At 45.1% G+C, this 15353-nt stretch overlaps 1 protein-coding gene and 1 pseudogene across 2 annotated transcripts; both read right to left on the bottom strand.

Moving 5' to 3' along the window:
• Window positions 1-1417: 1417 nt before the first annotated feature.
• On the bottom strand, window positions 1418-2143 carry LOC128900913 (feather beta keratin). 2 transcript variants are annotated; one of them, XM_054182569.1, is made up of 2 exons: window positions 2083-2143; window positions 1418-1722 (listed from the first exon to the last, which is right to left on the bottom strand). In XM_054182569.1, exon 2 carries the CDS (start codon window positions 1712-1714, stop codon window positions 1418-1420), a length of 297 nt encoding a protein of 98 aa, XP_054038544.1. In that variant the 5' UTR covers window positions 1715-1722; window positions 2083-2143. The 2 variants fall into 2 exon arrangements, with proteins under 2 accessions (XP_054038544.1, XP_054038545.1); XM_054182570.1 differs by having other exon boundaries at window positions 1418-1742; window positions 2084-2112.
• Window positions 2144-4609: 2466 nt separating this feature from the next.
• LOC128900911 (feather beta keratin-like) lies at window positions 4610-5348 on the bottom strand (annotated as a pseudogene).
• Between the last annotated feature and the right edge of the window lie 10005 nt (window positions 5349-15353).

The raw sequence follows: 15353 nt of genomic DNA, 5'->3' as shown, positions 1-15353 counted from the left end.
CTTTGCCAACATTCCTGAGTGGTTCAGAAAGGGGTCTGGGGGTCACAGAGAGATGGTCTGGAGGCGGAAGTGAAAGGATACAATTCCTTGGGCATCTGTCACATACCACACATGTCTTGAAGCCATGGAAATCATTGCAGGGGTTTGCTGAGAGTCACAATAAGCCTGGTGTTCAGGACAAGGCGAAGTGAGTGACTTTGGATTGCTTTGTCACATGTAAAGAACAGTCCCCTCCAGGTGACCATTTCAATGGGACACTCGCTCTCAGTTCCTCAAAAGGACACAAGTGCACCACATCCTTTCAGCCACCCCTTTACCATATGTGTGATCATATTTGCAAATGCAGCTTAATATTGTACCCTGGCTGCATTAGACAATGTATTTCCAGACGCTTGAAGGAGTTCAACATTCCCCTTCACTCTTCACTCATGAGGCCAGACTGGGAGTACTGTGTTCTGTTCTGGGCTTCTCATTGCAAAAGAAACATGAACATACTGGAGAGAGTCAAATGAAAGGCCGCGCAGATGATTCAGGGACTGGAGCATGAGACATAAGAGAAAAAACAGAGACCTGGGAAGAGAAGTCTCAGGGGAGGGCTGCCTCATTAATGTATTTAAATCCCTGAAAAGAACTTGCAATGAGGAAGGAATTAGGGTCTTTTAAGTGCTCCCCATTGAAAGGACCAGAGGCAATGGGCACAGAAGGAAACACAGAAATTTCCATGGGAATGTCAGGAAAACCTTTTTTACAGAGTTGGTGAGGGGCACCAAGCACTGAAACATGTTGCCAGGGAGATTGAGTCTCCATGCTTGCAGCTATTTAAAAACCATCTGGACTTAGAGCAATTGGCTCTAGGCTGACATCCGTGAGCAGGGCGTTGGACCAGATGTGCTCCAGAAGTCTTTTCCAACCTCAATAACGCTGCGATTCAGTGATTTACCATTGAGCATGTTGTCTGGGCATTCCAGAAAGGAAGGAACACGAGGAGACATCAAGCTACAATGCAGCATAAACTTTAATGAGCCTAAAGAGTGAAAGAAAGCAGCGCATGGTGGAAGGGACCCGGTCCAGGCTGCTACAAGGGCAGCTGGTAGTCAGGCACCGCATCACAGCAACGGGACACACGTCTTCCTCCCACGCACACGGAGAGAGGCTGATGAGCAGGGCCCCTCTCAACTCGCTTCAGGATGAACCCATGGCACAGGACAGCTGGAGACACCAGGGACTCATGAGGCGGAGAAAAAAGCAGGAGCACAAGAAGAAGACATAGGCTGGCACCTTGCTTCCCTCCCTCCTTTGCAGGAGGACACGAGGGTGCTCAACCCCTCTGGAAACCCTGGCCACCAGCTGCGTCCTGAGTTGGGCACCTGGCTCTGGGCTTCCTGGTCGATGCGCTCACTGGACGTCCGGCCCAGCTTTAGCAGGGCAGGCACCTTCTGCCGTAGTAGCGGCCACCAAGGCCAGAGAGGTTAAAGCCCCCGGAGTTGATGGGGACGCCCTCAGCACTCAGGATGCTGCCAACAGCAGCAGAGGTGGTGGATCCCACGGCGGTGTTCTGGGGGAAGGAGCTGAGGATGGGCCCTGGCAGGGTCACCACCACGGGAGAGGGCTGGATCACCACCCGGGAGTCCTGGCACTGCCTGACACAGGGCTCGTTGCAGCTGTTGGCGAGTGGGGTTGGGCCACAGGGACGGCACAGATCGTAGCAGGACATGGCTGTGGGGCGGAAGTGCACCTGGGAGAGAGGGTAGGGAAAGAAAAGGCATTATGTGAGGTGCAGTCTGACAGCCTGCTCGGCAAGAGCAAAGGCACAGGCTGGGGAGCAGGGACAGGCTGCATGGGGAAGAAGAAAGTATGAGGAAGCACGGTCCCCAAGGTTTCCCTGCAGAGAGAGCCCAGGACATTGTCCCATCTCCCCTCAGTGGAGAACAAGGACAACTGAGATGATGGGAGCAGGATCAGGGACCAAGACTGTCAGGAAAAGCTACATCAAGAAAAAGACTCAGTTGAGGACAAAAGACTAAGAGGAGAAAAATGGTAAAGACAAGAGAGAGACAAAGCTGGTTGCGGCTCACCTTGTTCACCACGGAGGAAAAGGCAAGACAAGTGGATGAGGGAGCCTGCAGTTGCACTGGCTTTTATACTGGTCCAGACCACCCCAGGCCTAGAGGCACCTTTTGTGCATGTAATGTGTTTATCAACAAGCTCATCTTGCATGCAAGCAAAGCATCACAATTTAAGAAATTGGAGCTTTTAACAGTGCCCTGAAATGCTGCCTTTTCATTTCCCTGTTCATGACATGCCTGCTCAGCCACGCAGGCTCCTTTCAAGTGACTGTATTAGAGGCCAAAATGTTTCCAGGAGAAATGACACGTCAGCACAGGCAGATGATGCAGCCAGTGATGAGGAGTGTCCCACCTCACCAGGTGATGCCATCCCCTTGCCCTCCAGGCCCTCCCTTTGCAGTATTTCCTGACGAATGGGGCAGGTCTCCTCACAACCCTGAGGCTTCAGCCTGGACATCCGCATGCGAGGCTCCCTACCATCATTTGCGCTCTCTCATGCTCTGCCCACTCACACTGTACTAGGCACCGCCTTTCTAGGCAAGGCATCTCTGCTCTTGGGTTTTACACCCTCTCTCAGTGGTTGAGCTTTGCTCTTGGCAGAAGTCTGTCTGGCTCTTTTGCCATCTTCCTTCTCTCCTTCATCCCTACTTGCCTTAAGCAGCAGAATACCAGTGGGTAAGAATGAAGCCTATTCACCTCCCAACACTCTCTGCTGGACACCTCTGGCAAAGTCGGAGGCACCCCGGTGACCAAGGCATGTGCTGGCCAATCCATACATGTCCCTTTTCCTGCCCTCGTCTTAGCTATGGCCATCCAGACTGCTGGCACACCGGGCACCACCACATACTTGGCAGGATTTCCACAGGACACCCAACCCTGCTCAGCAGCAAGCAGGCTCCATGAGTCCTTGCAACGGCAGTTGGAGGAGCGTGGCACAAGAGCTGCCTCCTCCTTTACCTGAAGCACAACCAGAGCAGCAGGACCAAAGTATTTCCTCTGGAGGGCAAGTGCGTGGGAAGGAGACACGAAGAACAGAACTGGCAGGGTACCACTGCCACACTCTCCCCACCATGGGGCCTGGTTGGAGAGAGAAAAGAGTCACTGCGTGGGACCTCTGCAGGCACAGCCTCCACAGCACCTGAGTGTGGTTTCTGGAGTATTTGCTGCATGTCTGATCCAGAGCCGAGTCCCTTCAGGACACAGTGACACACGCAGGACTCCGCAACACTTAATGCTTTTGACCACAAGACTGCTCCAGTGGGGCCAAAGATGCTTTTCCTGCTCCCTTGTAGCTCTCTGCAGAGTTTCCGGGACATGTCACTGATGCTACCCATCGCTTTTAGATGAGGGAGGACAATCCCTGTCTGTCCATCCCCCTCCCTTACCCATTTTACACGCCTATGCTCAAACCACCACTATTTTGCCAAAATCTATCAGGGGACTCACATCTCTCTTTATACAGTTGCCCTGGCTACCACATCTGGTGCAAACACGCACTTTTAACCCCAGGACAGTGCGCAAGGGTATTCTTTGACACTGTCAGCAGCAGGACTGTAGGACTAGCTGTAGAGCATTCCCCTTGGAGAAACATGAAGATTATAGAAGGGTGGGAAAGAGAAAAAGTTGAAAATCAGAACTCATATTGGCTTTTACACAGTTGCCCTGGCTGCCACGTGGCCCTTCAATTCCTTTGTGCCTTTCTGCAATTCCAGGGTTTGGAAGAAGTGCTTGGGGGAGTGAAGGGCAGGGTCACATTGCGAGTGGTAACATGCAATCAGAGCCTTGGCCAGTTGGGCGATAGCCTGCAGAGAAATGTCTTGCAGCAGGTCAACGGCTTGCCTCATCAACTGGAAGCCAGTATGCAACCTCAGTTGTTACTCACATATCCCATGTGGGAGCTCCTGGCCACTCTTTGCACACTCAGACAATACCACCTACCACTCCACGGTCTCATGTCTTTTCCAATATCCATGGCCTTGAGAGCACTCAGCTCCTTTGGGCACAACGGAGGTCCAACATTCACCCTTACGAGCCCACCCTTATCCCCTCCACAGCATCACATTTGCCCCTGGACAGCTTGGCTGGCTGTCTCAGAAGGGAAGGAACACGAGGAGACATCAAGCTACAATGCAGCATAAACTTTAATGAGCCTAAAGAGTGAAAGAAAGCAGCGCATGGTGGAAGGGACCCGGTCCAGGCTGCTACAAGGGCAGCTGGTAGTCAGGCACCGCATCACAGCAACGGGACACACGTCTTCCTCCCACGCACACGGAGAGAGGCTGATGAGCAGGGCCCCTCTCAACTCGCTTCAGGATGAACCCATGGCACAGGACAGCTGGAGACACCAGGGACTCATGAGGCGGAGAAAAAAGCAGGAGCACAAGAAGAAGACATAGGCTGGCACCTTGCTTCCCTCCCTCCTTTGCAGGAGGACACGAGGGTGCTCAACCCCTCTGGAAACCCTGGCCACCAGCTGCGTCCTGAGTTGGGCACCTGGCTCTGGGCTTCCTGGTCGATGCGCTCACTGGACGTCCGGCCCAGCTTTAGCAGGGCAGGCACCTTCTGCCGTAGTAGCGGCCACCAAGGCCAGAGAGGCCAAAGCCCCCGGAGTTGATGGGGACGCCCTCAGCACTCAGGATGCTGCCAACAGCAGCAGAGGTGGTGGATCCCACGGCGGTGTTCTGGGGGAAGGAGCTGAGGATGGGCCCTGGCAGGGTCACCACCACGGGAGACGGTTCAATAATCACCCGAGAGTCCTGGCACTGCCTGACACAGGGCTCGTTGCAGCTGTTGGCGAGTGGGGTTGGGCCACAGGGACGGCACAGATCGTAGCAGGACATGGCTGTGGGACAGAAGTGCACCTGGGAGAGAGGGTAGGGAAAGAAAAGGCATTATGTGAGGTGCAGCCTGACAGCCTGCTCGGCAGGAGAAAAGGTACATGCTGGGTAGCAGGGACAGGCTGCACAGGGAGGAAGGGAGATGAAAGATCCCTGATCCCCAAGGTTTCCCTGCAAAGGGAGCCCAATACCTTCTCCTACCTCCCATGGTGGTGACAAGGAGCTGAGAGCCTGGAACACGACAAGGGAGCAAGCATTTCAGCAAAAGCTGCGCCGAGGGCAGAAGACAAAGAGAAAATTGCCAAAGGAGACAGACGAAGGCACTTGCTACTTACCCTGTTCACTGAGGAGGAGAAGGCAAGAGAAGTGGATGAGGGAGCCTGCAGTTGCACTGGCTTTTATACTGGTCCAGACCGCCCTGGGCCCAGAGACACCCTTTGCGCATGCAATGTGTTACCAACAAACTCATCTTGTATGGAAAACACTCCCTACTAGCGAAGCAGGCTTTGATTTGGTACTTGCAATGCTGTCTGCCCATTATGGCATGCCCATTCCACCCTAGAGCCTTGTTTTATATGACATAATCAGAGATTAAATGAATGCCATGCGTAGTACTCTTGATTTAGGTAATTTAGACATTTATGGTGTTCTGCTTGGAAAGCAATGCATTTTTCCTCCTCTGTCTGTCATTTCTGTCACTGGCATGTCTTTCACAGGGTTATTTACAAATTAGAATGATGCGAGACTCATCTTAGATAGTTCCATAATTGTAAAATTTGCATGTGTCATGCAAATATTCTTCCCTGTATTTTTCTCTGTTTCTTAGGATTGCGCCACATATCTAGTTTGAACCTCTCATTAAGAGTGAAACATTTTTTTTAGATAAAAGCCTAAGTAGGTCACATACCCTGAACAGTAGCAAATTTTTAGTTTGTCAGTCATCATTAACTGTTTTATTTCAGAAACCACATCACGGTTTATAGCTTATTGTGTCACTAATTTTTTGGAATTTCCAACCACTTTTAATTCCCACCACAAAGCATGAGAACGTTTCAAAAACATCAGAATTTTAAAAAAATAATCAGAACAAACAACAGAATGTTTAAAAAAGTGTGTTCTTCCAAGCCATCTTAACACTTCGAGCCATACTTAAAAATAATTTGCCCCTTGAATAGCAGAGCAATTTCTGTAAAGACTCGAAGAGTGTTTTTTTCCTTCCCTTCTTCCATTAGTAAGCTGAGGTCTGGCTGGAGGATATCATATGATTTCATGTGGAGTCAGAAAATGGAGCAACTACTTGTAGGGAGAATCCTCTCCTGACATCAGTTCGATTGATGTTCGGCTTCTACCTGGCCAGATACTGAATTGCACGTTCAAGATATCAATTAAAATCCATTGTGCAATATTGGACAGTCCAGACACCTACAAAGTACAGACAAAATTCGTCTCACAACAGGACACTGAATCATCCATGTACTGACAGCAGTGAAGATTGTGATAGTGCAAGATACAGAAACATTCCATTAAATGTTTGAGATGAAACTCAATGGAAAAAGTGCTGCAGGTGTTGCGAGACACTGACTTGACTTCAGAATTCAGCACAGAAAATCGGTGGTTTTTTAAAGCAAACCAGAATTGTTCTACAAAGCTTTCCTCAGTGGAAACATACTGTTCAGCATCTGGCATTGGATATGGGCTGTTGAACAAGTTGCTTCCCTGGTCTAATTAGGGGTGTAATATGCTAAGGCCTTATGTACTGGCATAACAATTTAGTAACCAGAATGTCCACTTATAGTATTCAGACAACTCTCCTGTAGGAAAGAAATTAAAGCAATTGAGAACACATGAGAAGATGGCATTAGTGCAATTGCTTGGACACATACTTTCGGTCAATTCATTACCATACCCAAACACAGAAAACCAAATGCTTCATTCAGGTGGTGTAGAAAACCATCATTTATACTACATTCAAATAATTTGAGTTGGTAATTTTGGCTAACCAGGTGAAGAAAAATTAAGAAAGACTGAATCTTAAATTTTTACACCATTGCATGAAACATTTCTGAAGAGAAAATTGTTTAATTTCGTTCATTAAAACACCACAACTACTGCAACACAAGAATTAAACTGACTGTGATGCGATAAAATTGTCTACACAGCAGAGTTCCTACAAAACATCACACCCAATACAGAAAAAAAATGAATTCATTTGGAATGTGTCCTGTCATAATCATTGAGGTGGAATAAGTGATCTGTTAGAGGATTAATGGAAATGTTTTTATAAAATATTCTGTCATTCAAAAAAGTATATTTCACTTAAAGTTTTCTACCTAGCAATATCAGAATCTTGATCTTTCATTTGCCTGTACTACATATTTAGAAGCCACTGAGGTGTGTCTGTCTGCACATCCCTTGGGCTGTATAATAATATTGAAACTTCTCCTTTGGCTTCTTTAAAGGAAAGAACTTCAAAGTTAGTCCCAAATATTCATTAATGGTTGAGACATACAAAGTATCTATACTATGTAAATATTGCAAGTATATGACAAAATTTAAATAGTTATGTCACTTGTATAATAACATCACTTTAAATTTGAGAGTCATGGTTACTCCCTAAGTAGGCAATATTTAATAGCTTCAGCAACCAGGTTTATTAATTTTTTCATTAAAAAGTAGTTTTGTGTGTGTCATAATAATAACCTTTTATAAAACTTCTGGAGCAGATCGACAGCTACTCTAAATTCTTACGACTATATAATGCAGCAGCTCTAGGCAACAAAATAAGGTTGGAATATGGACTTTTTGGAAATCACCAACACAAACCATCCATTTTCTCAGGCATTAGCCTGCTGCCACAAGTCTTGTGCTTGTCCCTGCTGTTACCACAAAAACGTATTTTATATACATCCTAAGTTATTGCTTCTCTCCCTTTATCTTTCACAGCATGTCCTTCTCAGTGAAAAATAACTTCCTCAGCTCTGCCAGGAGAAGATTAAGTTGCCTCCCTGCAGAGCTAGAGCTGTGTCTGCTCCACATTCACAGTGAAAATCCACATCCAGTGACCCCGCTGTAAGTGGGCTCCTTCAGGCTGGACTAGGAAGGTTCTGTGTCTTGCCATGACACTTTATTGCACCAAAAAGACTAGTATAGTGTAATCACTTCTATTTCAATGTGCTGTCTAGGGAGAAATTGATATTTTGTTTCCTGTTCTTTAGAAAATAACATTTCTGGCCATTCTAACCCTTTCTGGTAGATAAAGTGGCATTCTGCACTCAAGCGTTGGTTGCTCCCTGGGATGCATGTTTGGGCATCAACCCTGATTAAAGGGTCTGCCAGTAAGAATCAGGGTGAAAAGCTGCAGCCACCAAAGATGACAAAGGTGTTTTTGTCCCCACGTATCTTGTCTTTGGGCTGTTTGCCAAAAGCCGTAAGCCCATGGGACAAGCGAGTCAGGGAAAGTGTCTCTGGTACCCTGAGATCTGCCCTTCCCTACAGCCAGATTTCCTGTCTGGAGTTGTTTGCCTGCTACTTGTTTGCTTCTTTAATAGAGCAGTAACAATTTTTCTCTCTAAATCCCTCCTAAATTATGAGGTGTGTTGGAGGCATGCCTGGGGCAGTAACTCTTATCAGGAAGCTCTGCGTCCTCCTTGGATCAAATGTCATATCACAAGTATTCATTAATGATTTATACATGCCGAGTGACATGTTATTATACTTGAAGTGTGGTATTGGCTTCAGACAGCCACGAATTGAGTAATAATACCCTTTTAAGATAAACAGATCAAAGTCATGAATGTCATTCCACTAATCTACTCCTAATCAGGTCATGATTCCTTGCTTTTTTATTTTATTTCCTATGCTGCATTCATATTAGATCCCGCTCACCCCTTGCAGTCTCAGGTGACCCTGGACCCCAGTAGATGCAGATAAACTCCATTCCATGGATTTGGATGTCATTGCAATGGTTTCTACCATGAAGGATAAAGCCTTATAATTTTAATCGATTTTTTTCTCAGGATCCTCAGTGACAGATTATTTTCCTTTTCTGTGAGTGCATTTCAAGGACCATCTCTTCTTCAATGGCACAACTGCTAGGGTTTTTAGTCAGCTGCCCATCAGTGGTCTGATGCTCTTGCTCCCCAGTCATCTTTCCCCTCAAATTGTATTTAGCTCTGATACTTGTAGACAGATGGACTGGGAGCATAAACAGACTTTCAAAACTACTAGTTACTTCCGGCTTAAAATTTGGAAAAACTCTGAGATGCCGTGTCTTCAAGGCAAATGATTTCTAAAAATCTGTATTCTTCCTTTGGCAATGAAAATCTCATCATTTTTCCACAGGAGCGAACCTTGGCTCTCGCTGTAAAGCAGGAGTAGTTTGGGTCACTTCTTTTTAATTCTGTCTCCCTGGACGTCCCTCACAGCTCAGACAGCTCCAAAGCCAGACTCATGGGGGTCTCAGAGGAGGGATTACAGGGAAGAAATTGTTCCTCTTTTCTCCTTAATTTTAGTACTCCTATACTCCAAAGCAGCTGGATCCTACCATGAGAGAGGTGGCATGATTTTGCAGCAGACAGTCTTAGCAGTCAGCTCTTTGGTCAAGGGTGATAAGCAGCAAAGGGAACTCACTTTCTCCACTAATGTTGGGATTACATTTGTTGCCGGGTGTAAAAAACTTCCCTTTGCAGGTTAAATGTACAATCTGCTGTAACTCTGCAAAGAAATCTCTTTGGGCAAGACACTGCCACTGCTGGATACCACCTTCGCTTGTGGAAGATTGGGAGATTCCAGTATAAAAAAGCATTCATGCTCCACCGTGTTTCTCTGAAAAGCATTTAGTTTTCTTAGTTGCTCGTGTTTTCCTTTATTTAAAAAGTCATTCAATTTTTGGTCCTCATCATCTAAATAATTCCTGTAAAGTAGATGTCTCTGTAAAGATCCCAAAGCAATGACAGTCATTGGGAACAGCCCGCGGAAGTTTCAGATTAAAGGATTTCAAAGCACTTTGCAAACTCTCATTAATGATTTATCCATGCAAAACACTTATTATCATATTTTAAGTATCCAGCATGATTGCAGTGTTTTAAAACAGAGTTACAAAGTCACCCTGAAATACATGACAAGGTTATTAATGTACATTCTCTAGTTACGTATTAAGGTGCTTGCATCATACTACATTTTTGTTTGATTTTTATTTGAAAACTGGCTTTGCACTGCTACCAGATTTCTCAGAACAGGCAACAGACAAAACTTTTTGCAGAGAAAACCTGAACCTTCTAAGACAATACTGATACAGAAATTACCCAAACACGCACTTGCTCACTAGCTGTGTGTGAAGACAGAGAATAATTGTATAAGCACGTGTGACCTCCACATTGGGCTTAATTTTGTTTGCATTTAGGGGAGTGGGTCTCAGAAAGAGCTGGACTACTCATATTGCTAAGGGAATAACAAAATAAAGACCCTTTCAAAAGACTCAGAGGTCTTCTTAGAAGAGTCTGGAGAACAATTTGAGCAAAGGATTAGGCTCTTCTCCATCTCTAGTGAAAGAACATGAGCAGAATGTGAAGCTCAGAAAATGTGCAAATCAGGCTGGTGTGACACACACAGGCAGTAGGCAGAACCTAATCTTAGAAAAAACTCCAAACAACTGACTAGCTAATTAGGCGCTCACATACAAAAGGCTTCTTTAAGTTTTCAATCAGTTTAAGAAAGTTCATACAACATAGGTCTCCTATTTCTCTTCTTATTCTTTCCTTTACTGGTTTTATTTTTCCTTCTTTAACAATTCTCTTTAGAAAAGCAGAAAAGTCCATGTTGATACCATTGTTCCTTGGTAACCAACCATTACCTGAGGGATGATTTTTGATGTAGAATTTTAATTTAAAAGGTATTTTTTTTAACAGAGATCATTACTCCATAGTTAGTAATTTGCAGGCGTTGGTAATTCAAAATTTCTTAAGGGACATCTTAGGTTTCATAATACATAAATGAAGCCATGGATTTTAACAGGGATGATGTCATAGAATCATTTAGGTTGGAAAAGACCCTTGGAATCATGGAGTTCAACCATCAACTCCACTCTACAAAGTTCTCCCTTACACCATATCCCTTAACACCACATCTAAACAAGTCTTAAACACATCCAGGGATGGGGACTCCACCACTTCCCTGGGCAGCCTATTCCAGTGTCTGACCACTCTTTCTGGGAAGAATTTTTTCCTAATGTCCAGCCTAAACCTACCCTGCTTCAGCTTGAACCCATTCCCTCTTCTTCTATCACTAATTACCTGTGAGAAGAGACCAGCACCAACCTCTCTACAATGGCCTTTCAAGTAGTTGTAGAGAGTGATGAGGTCTCCCCTCAGCCTCCTCTTCCTCAAACTAAACAGTCCCAGCTCCTTCAATCGCTCCTCATAAGATTTATTCTCTAGGCCCTTCACCACCAGCTTCGTTGCCCTCCTCTGCACTCGCTCCAGCACCTCGATATCTCTCTCATATTGAGGTGCCCAAAACTGGACACAATACTCAAGGTGTGGCCTCACCAGTGCTGAGTACAGGGGGACAATCCCCTCCCTTCTTCTGCTGGTCACACTAGTTCTAATACAAGCCAGGATGCCATTGGCCCTCTTGGCCACCTGGGCACACCGCTGGCTCAAGTTCAGCCGCTTGTCAATTAGAACCCCCAGGTCCTTTTCTGCCAGGCAGCTCTCCAGCCACACTGCCCCAAGCCTGTAGCGATGCATGGGGTTGTTGTGGCCCAAGTGCAGGACCCGGCACTTGGCCTTGTTGAAGCTCATACTGTTAGCATTGGCCCATCGGTCCAATCTATCCAAGTCTCTCTGCAGAGCCTCCCTATCCTCTTAGATACTTTAAGCAGCTTTGAAAACCTTGGTACTTTTTTCCTTTGGTTTGTGGAGAGAGAAAAAGAAAATTTTTTTAAAAAGTTAATTTTTACTATTTATTCTAAGTAGGGGGAAAAAAAAAATAACCCACAGTTTGAGAATTTCCAGCCCGGTTGAATTGCTACTTTTGTTCAGACCAAGTGGATCTCCACTACGTTAGGATCTCTAATCTCTTTGGATACTTATCTCTTCAGATTCCATTGCAGGTCTCTTATCTTTCCTGTAAACGCAGCTGTCCCAGGGAGAAGGATGTCCCGATGTCCAAACCACTGTCTCAGTTGCGGTTGTGCGCACTTCAGCCATCCTAGAGACTGAGCTGTGACACCAAAACCCTCCATTTACTGTGAAAACAGCACTGGGAGAGTGTGAATATAATGGGTACTCTTAATATTAAATAATTTATTAAAACTCGGGTCTGTGTTTACTTCCTGACTGCCAGAGATTTCCTATGTAAAACTGGAAAAGTCATTCCAGGACATATCAAAAATTGCTCACTCTGCTCTTCCGTACTGACAACCCCTCCCTTAATCCCCGTGCATTAATATTGCATTTGTAAAAGAGATAGCAATCCCTTCTCTTTTGTTTCTCAGGTCTAATCAGTCCAAACGCCTGTTGTTCAGTGCAGGGACTTGCCCTTTGTTTGCCCAATGCAGTGCAATCTCAGTTAAGACTTCAAAGAGCTGCTGGAATTCAAATTATAAATAATATGATAAATGCCAATGAGGAAAGCCTGTTTTACTCCAGGCTGTTCCATTTGCTCACCAAGTGACCTCTGACAATTCATTTAGCTACTGTGCTTCACTATTAAACCTAGATAATAACTAGAATTAAAATCTGCCAAAGGCAATGAAAAATTCAGTTGCAAGGGAAGTGCGAGGTACCATTTTATATAGTGCCCCAAAACTGCAAAGAGAGTAAAAGTCTCAAGGAGTCTCACAACGTACAATGGCACAAGGGGCTGTAAAAAGGGGATGGAATGAACACAAAGCACTGTCTTTGGGAGATTATTTAGAAAAGAGAAGGAACACGGGTTACGCTAAGCCTGGATTAATGACACAAGAGGTTTCAACTACAGAAGACGAGCATAGTTGGCAGATAAGGCTTTTCTTGCCAGGCATTTCCAGCTACCTTCCTGTGATGTTTGTTAGAGGTCATATCCAATTTGCGGTTGTGGAAAAGCCTCCATGGGGCATTGCCCTGGTTTAGGTGATGTCCAGGGCCACTTGGCTTGCCTGGGCACAGGGAAGGAGCTGCCACCCCAAAGCCACCACCGCTCCTGGGCTCCTTGGCAGCAACCCTCCTGCTGTGGGGGCTCCACACCTGGACCATCACCGGGTGTCTCGCTGCTTTGTCTATAAAGCTCAGCTACTGGCACAATCCCAGTAATTAAGGGATCTACTGCACTGACAGCTCTCCTGTCCAAGAACAGTGCCTGTGGTGGTTTACAGTCAGTTAGAAATTTGATACTTCTTTTTATCTACAAGTTTTTCAGGTTTATCTTCACTTGGCTTGCGAGCCGCAAGTTGTGTGGATTTTATATTGATACAACCAATTGTCTTCTTTCTCCATGATTAAATTGCAAGAACCAGAATCTTACTATATGATTTCTGGATTAAAATAAACATATACAAATCCCCATATATATATATGAGACTCTTCAGCCAAATTAATCCTGCAGCACAGCTTTAATGTTCCACAGCTCCTCAGTGTCAGAGAAGTGCTTAGGCAGATTAATTAGAGGTAAATCTTAGGCCATTCCCACCTGCCTTTATTCCCCTTTTGCCTGGGGCCCTCAAAAAGTCTACTATCAGAAAACTGTACTCATTTTTTCCCCGTTTCTTAATATGGCCCTAAAAAACAACCTGGTTAATATGTAATAACATTTTACTCAAAAAATAAAAGTCCAAACATTGGTAAGTGTGAAACACACGTACACCTTTTTACTCCAGAGTTGGGGTTTTTTTGGCCACCTTCCAGCAAAAAGTGAAGCACTTCATAAATAAAATAAAATATTTTGCCTCCCTGAAGAACAGCGGCCTTAACAAATAGGAAAGGCTTTATCTGCTGTATGTTATGCAGAAGGAATAGGCAATTTCCCCACCACCACCCCATAGCTCCAAGCAGCCAGATTTGATGTTGAAATATTTTAGACAAATCAGTGTAAATGCCCTGGTAACCACCCCGAGGGCTGGAGGCACACGGATGTGTGGGCAGGAGCACGATTTATCTAGCAGGGAGTCTGAGCGCGAAGGTTCCTAACCAGGACGGAGCAGAGAGAGGGGGAAAAGGGACCAAACCACAGGAAAAATCAGCTACAAATAAATTATGCAAACTTGCAGCAGCCTTGGCTCCAGTCATTCTGCAGGGTTGTAAAGTTCTCATGAAATTCTGGATTTCAGCCTTTCAGCCTTATTTACCTTCTCGAGAGCAGCTGGTGCATCTCTGAACAGGACAGTCCCTGCTGGAGTCCTCTCTCCTTGGATCACTTTTCTCAGTTACTCCAGTCCCAGAAACCTTTTTAAGTCCACACTGTCTTCAAGCAACCATCAGGGCCTGGAACCTCATGGCAAAGACTATCAAAATTGTTATTTCTTTTTCATATCCAAAGCAAAGGGCAGCGGTTGTGCGGTGCTAGGAAGATGGCATCGTCCCTTCCTTGCCTTGCAAACTGGGAGGAAGGATTCCTTTGTTCATAATTATTATTTACTTAAATTTTGTCTTCATATCATAAATTATCTGTAGCTTGGGAGGATGTTAGTAGGGGTCCTGAGGCAAAAGCATTTACGGGAACTTGTGAACAGAACAAAAGCTTTCAGACTGATTCCCAGTCATTTATGCAGATAAAGAATTGCGTGTCAGGTACGCTAATGCAACACAGCGAGATGCATTGTACTAGTTAAGTGCGTCCCCAAATATTTAAGTGATCCCTATCCCTGGTATTACAATAAGATTTTAATTAAGAATAGCTTTTATGCATTAAAAAAACCTGTTTCTGCTTTATGAGCTGGCACGTCAGCCAAAAATCTCCTAACTGCACTAAGTAGTGGCTTTTTCAGAAAGCTGTTTCCACGTGAATCCTGATTTCCCTCTCCATCTTCAACATAATATTTCTGTGATATTGATTTCCTCTTTAAAGTGTTTATAAAAACATTTTTAAATCTACATGTCTGCCTCATTCATAAAAGTCTTGACAAACTGACAGCCCCCGTTATCTCCAATTTTTTGATAGTCTTGCATTAAACTTATGTCTCTTGTTTGTGTTAAATTAAATTCTCATCAGGATAGAGCTATTTCTTGCTTACTTCCCCCTGCCCCGCCTTCACCTTAATACTGTCACAGAAAAACACAGCCTGGACGGAAACACCAGTTTCAGAGCACAGTCTGTCGCAACCTTCCCTTTCCTATGAGGTTGTCCTTTTCAACCCAGTCAAAAAGCTGGAAGAAAAAAAGAAAAAAAAAATCCAACCACCAACCCAGCTGTGTGATTCTCTGTGACTTCACTTTGAGTCAGTGGCAGAGAAACATGGGTGGCATCTACCTGACTT

The sequence above is a fragment of the Rissa tridactyla genome, chromosome 23 (genome assembly GCF_028500815.1).
Source record: "Rissa tridactyla isolate bRisTri1 chromosome 23, bRisTri1.patW.cur.20221130, whole genome shotgun sequence".
Lineage (NCBI taxonomy): Eukaryota > Metazoa > Chordata > Aves > Charadriiformes > Laridae > Rissa > Rissa tridactyla.
Note: the sequence above shows the minus strand (reverse complement) of the source record. Positions and strands in the feature narration are given on the sequence as shown.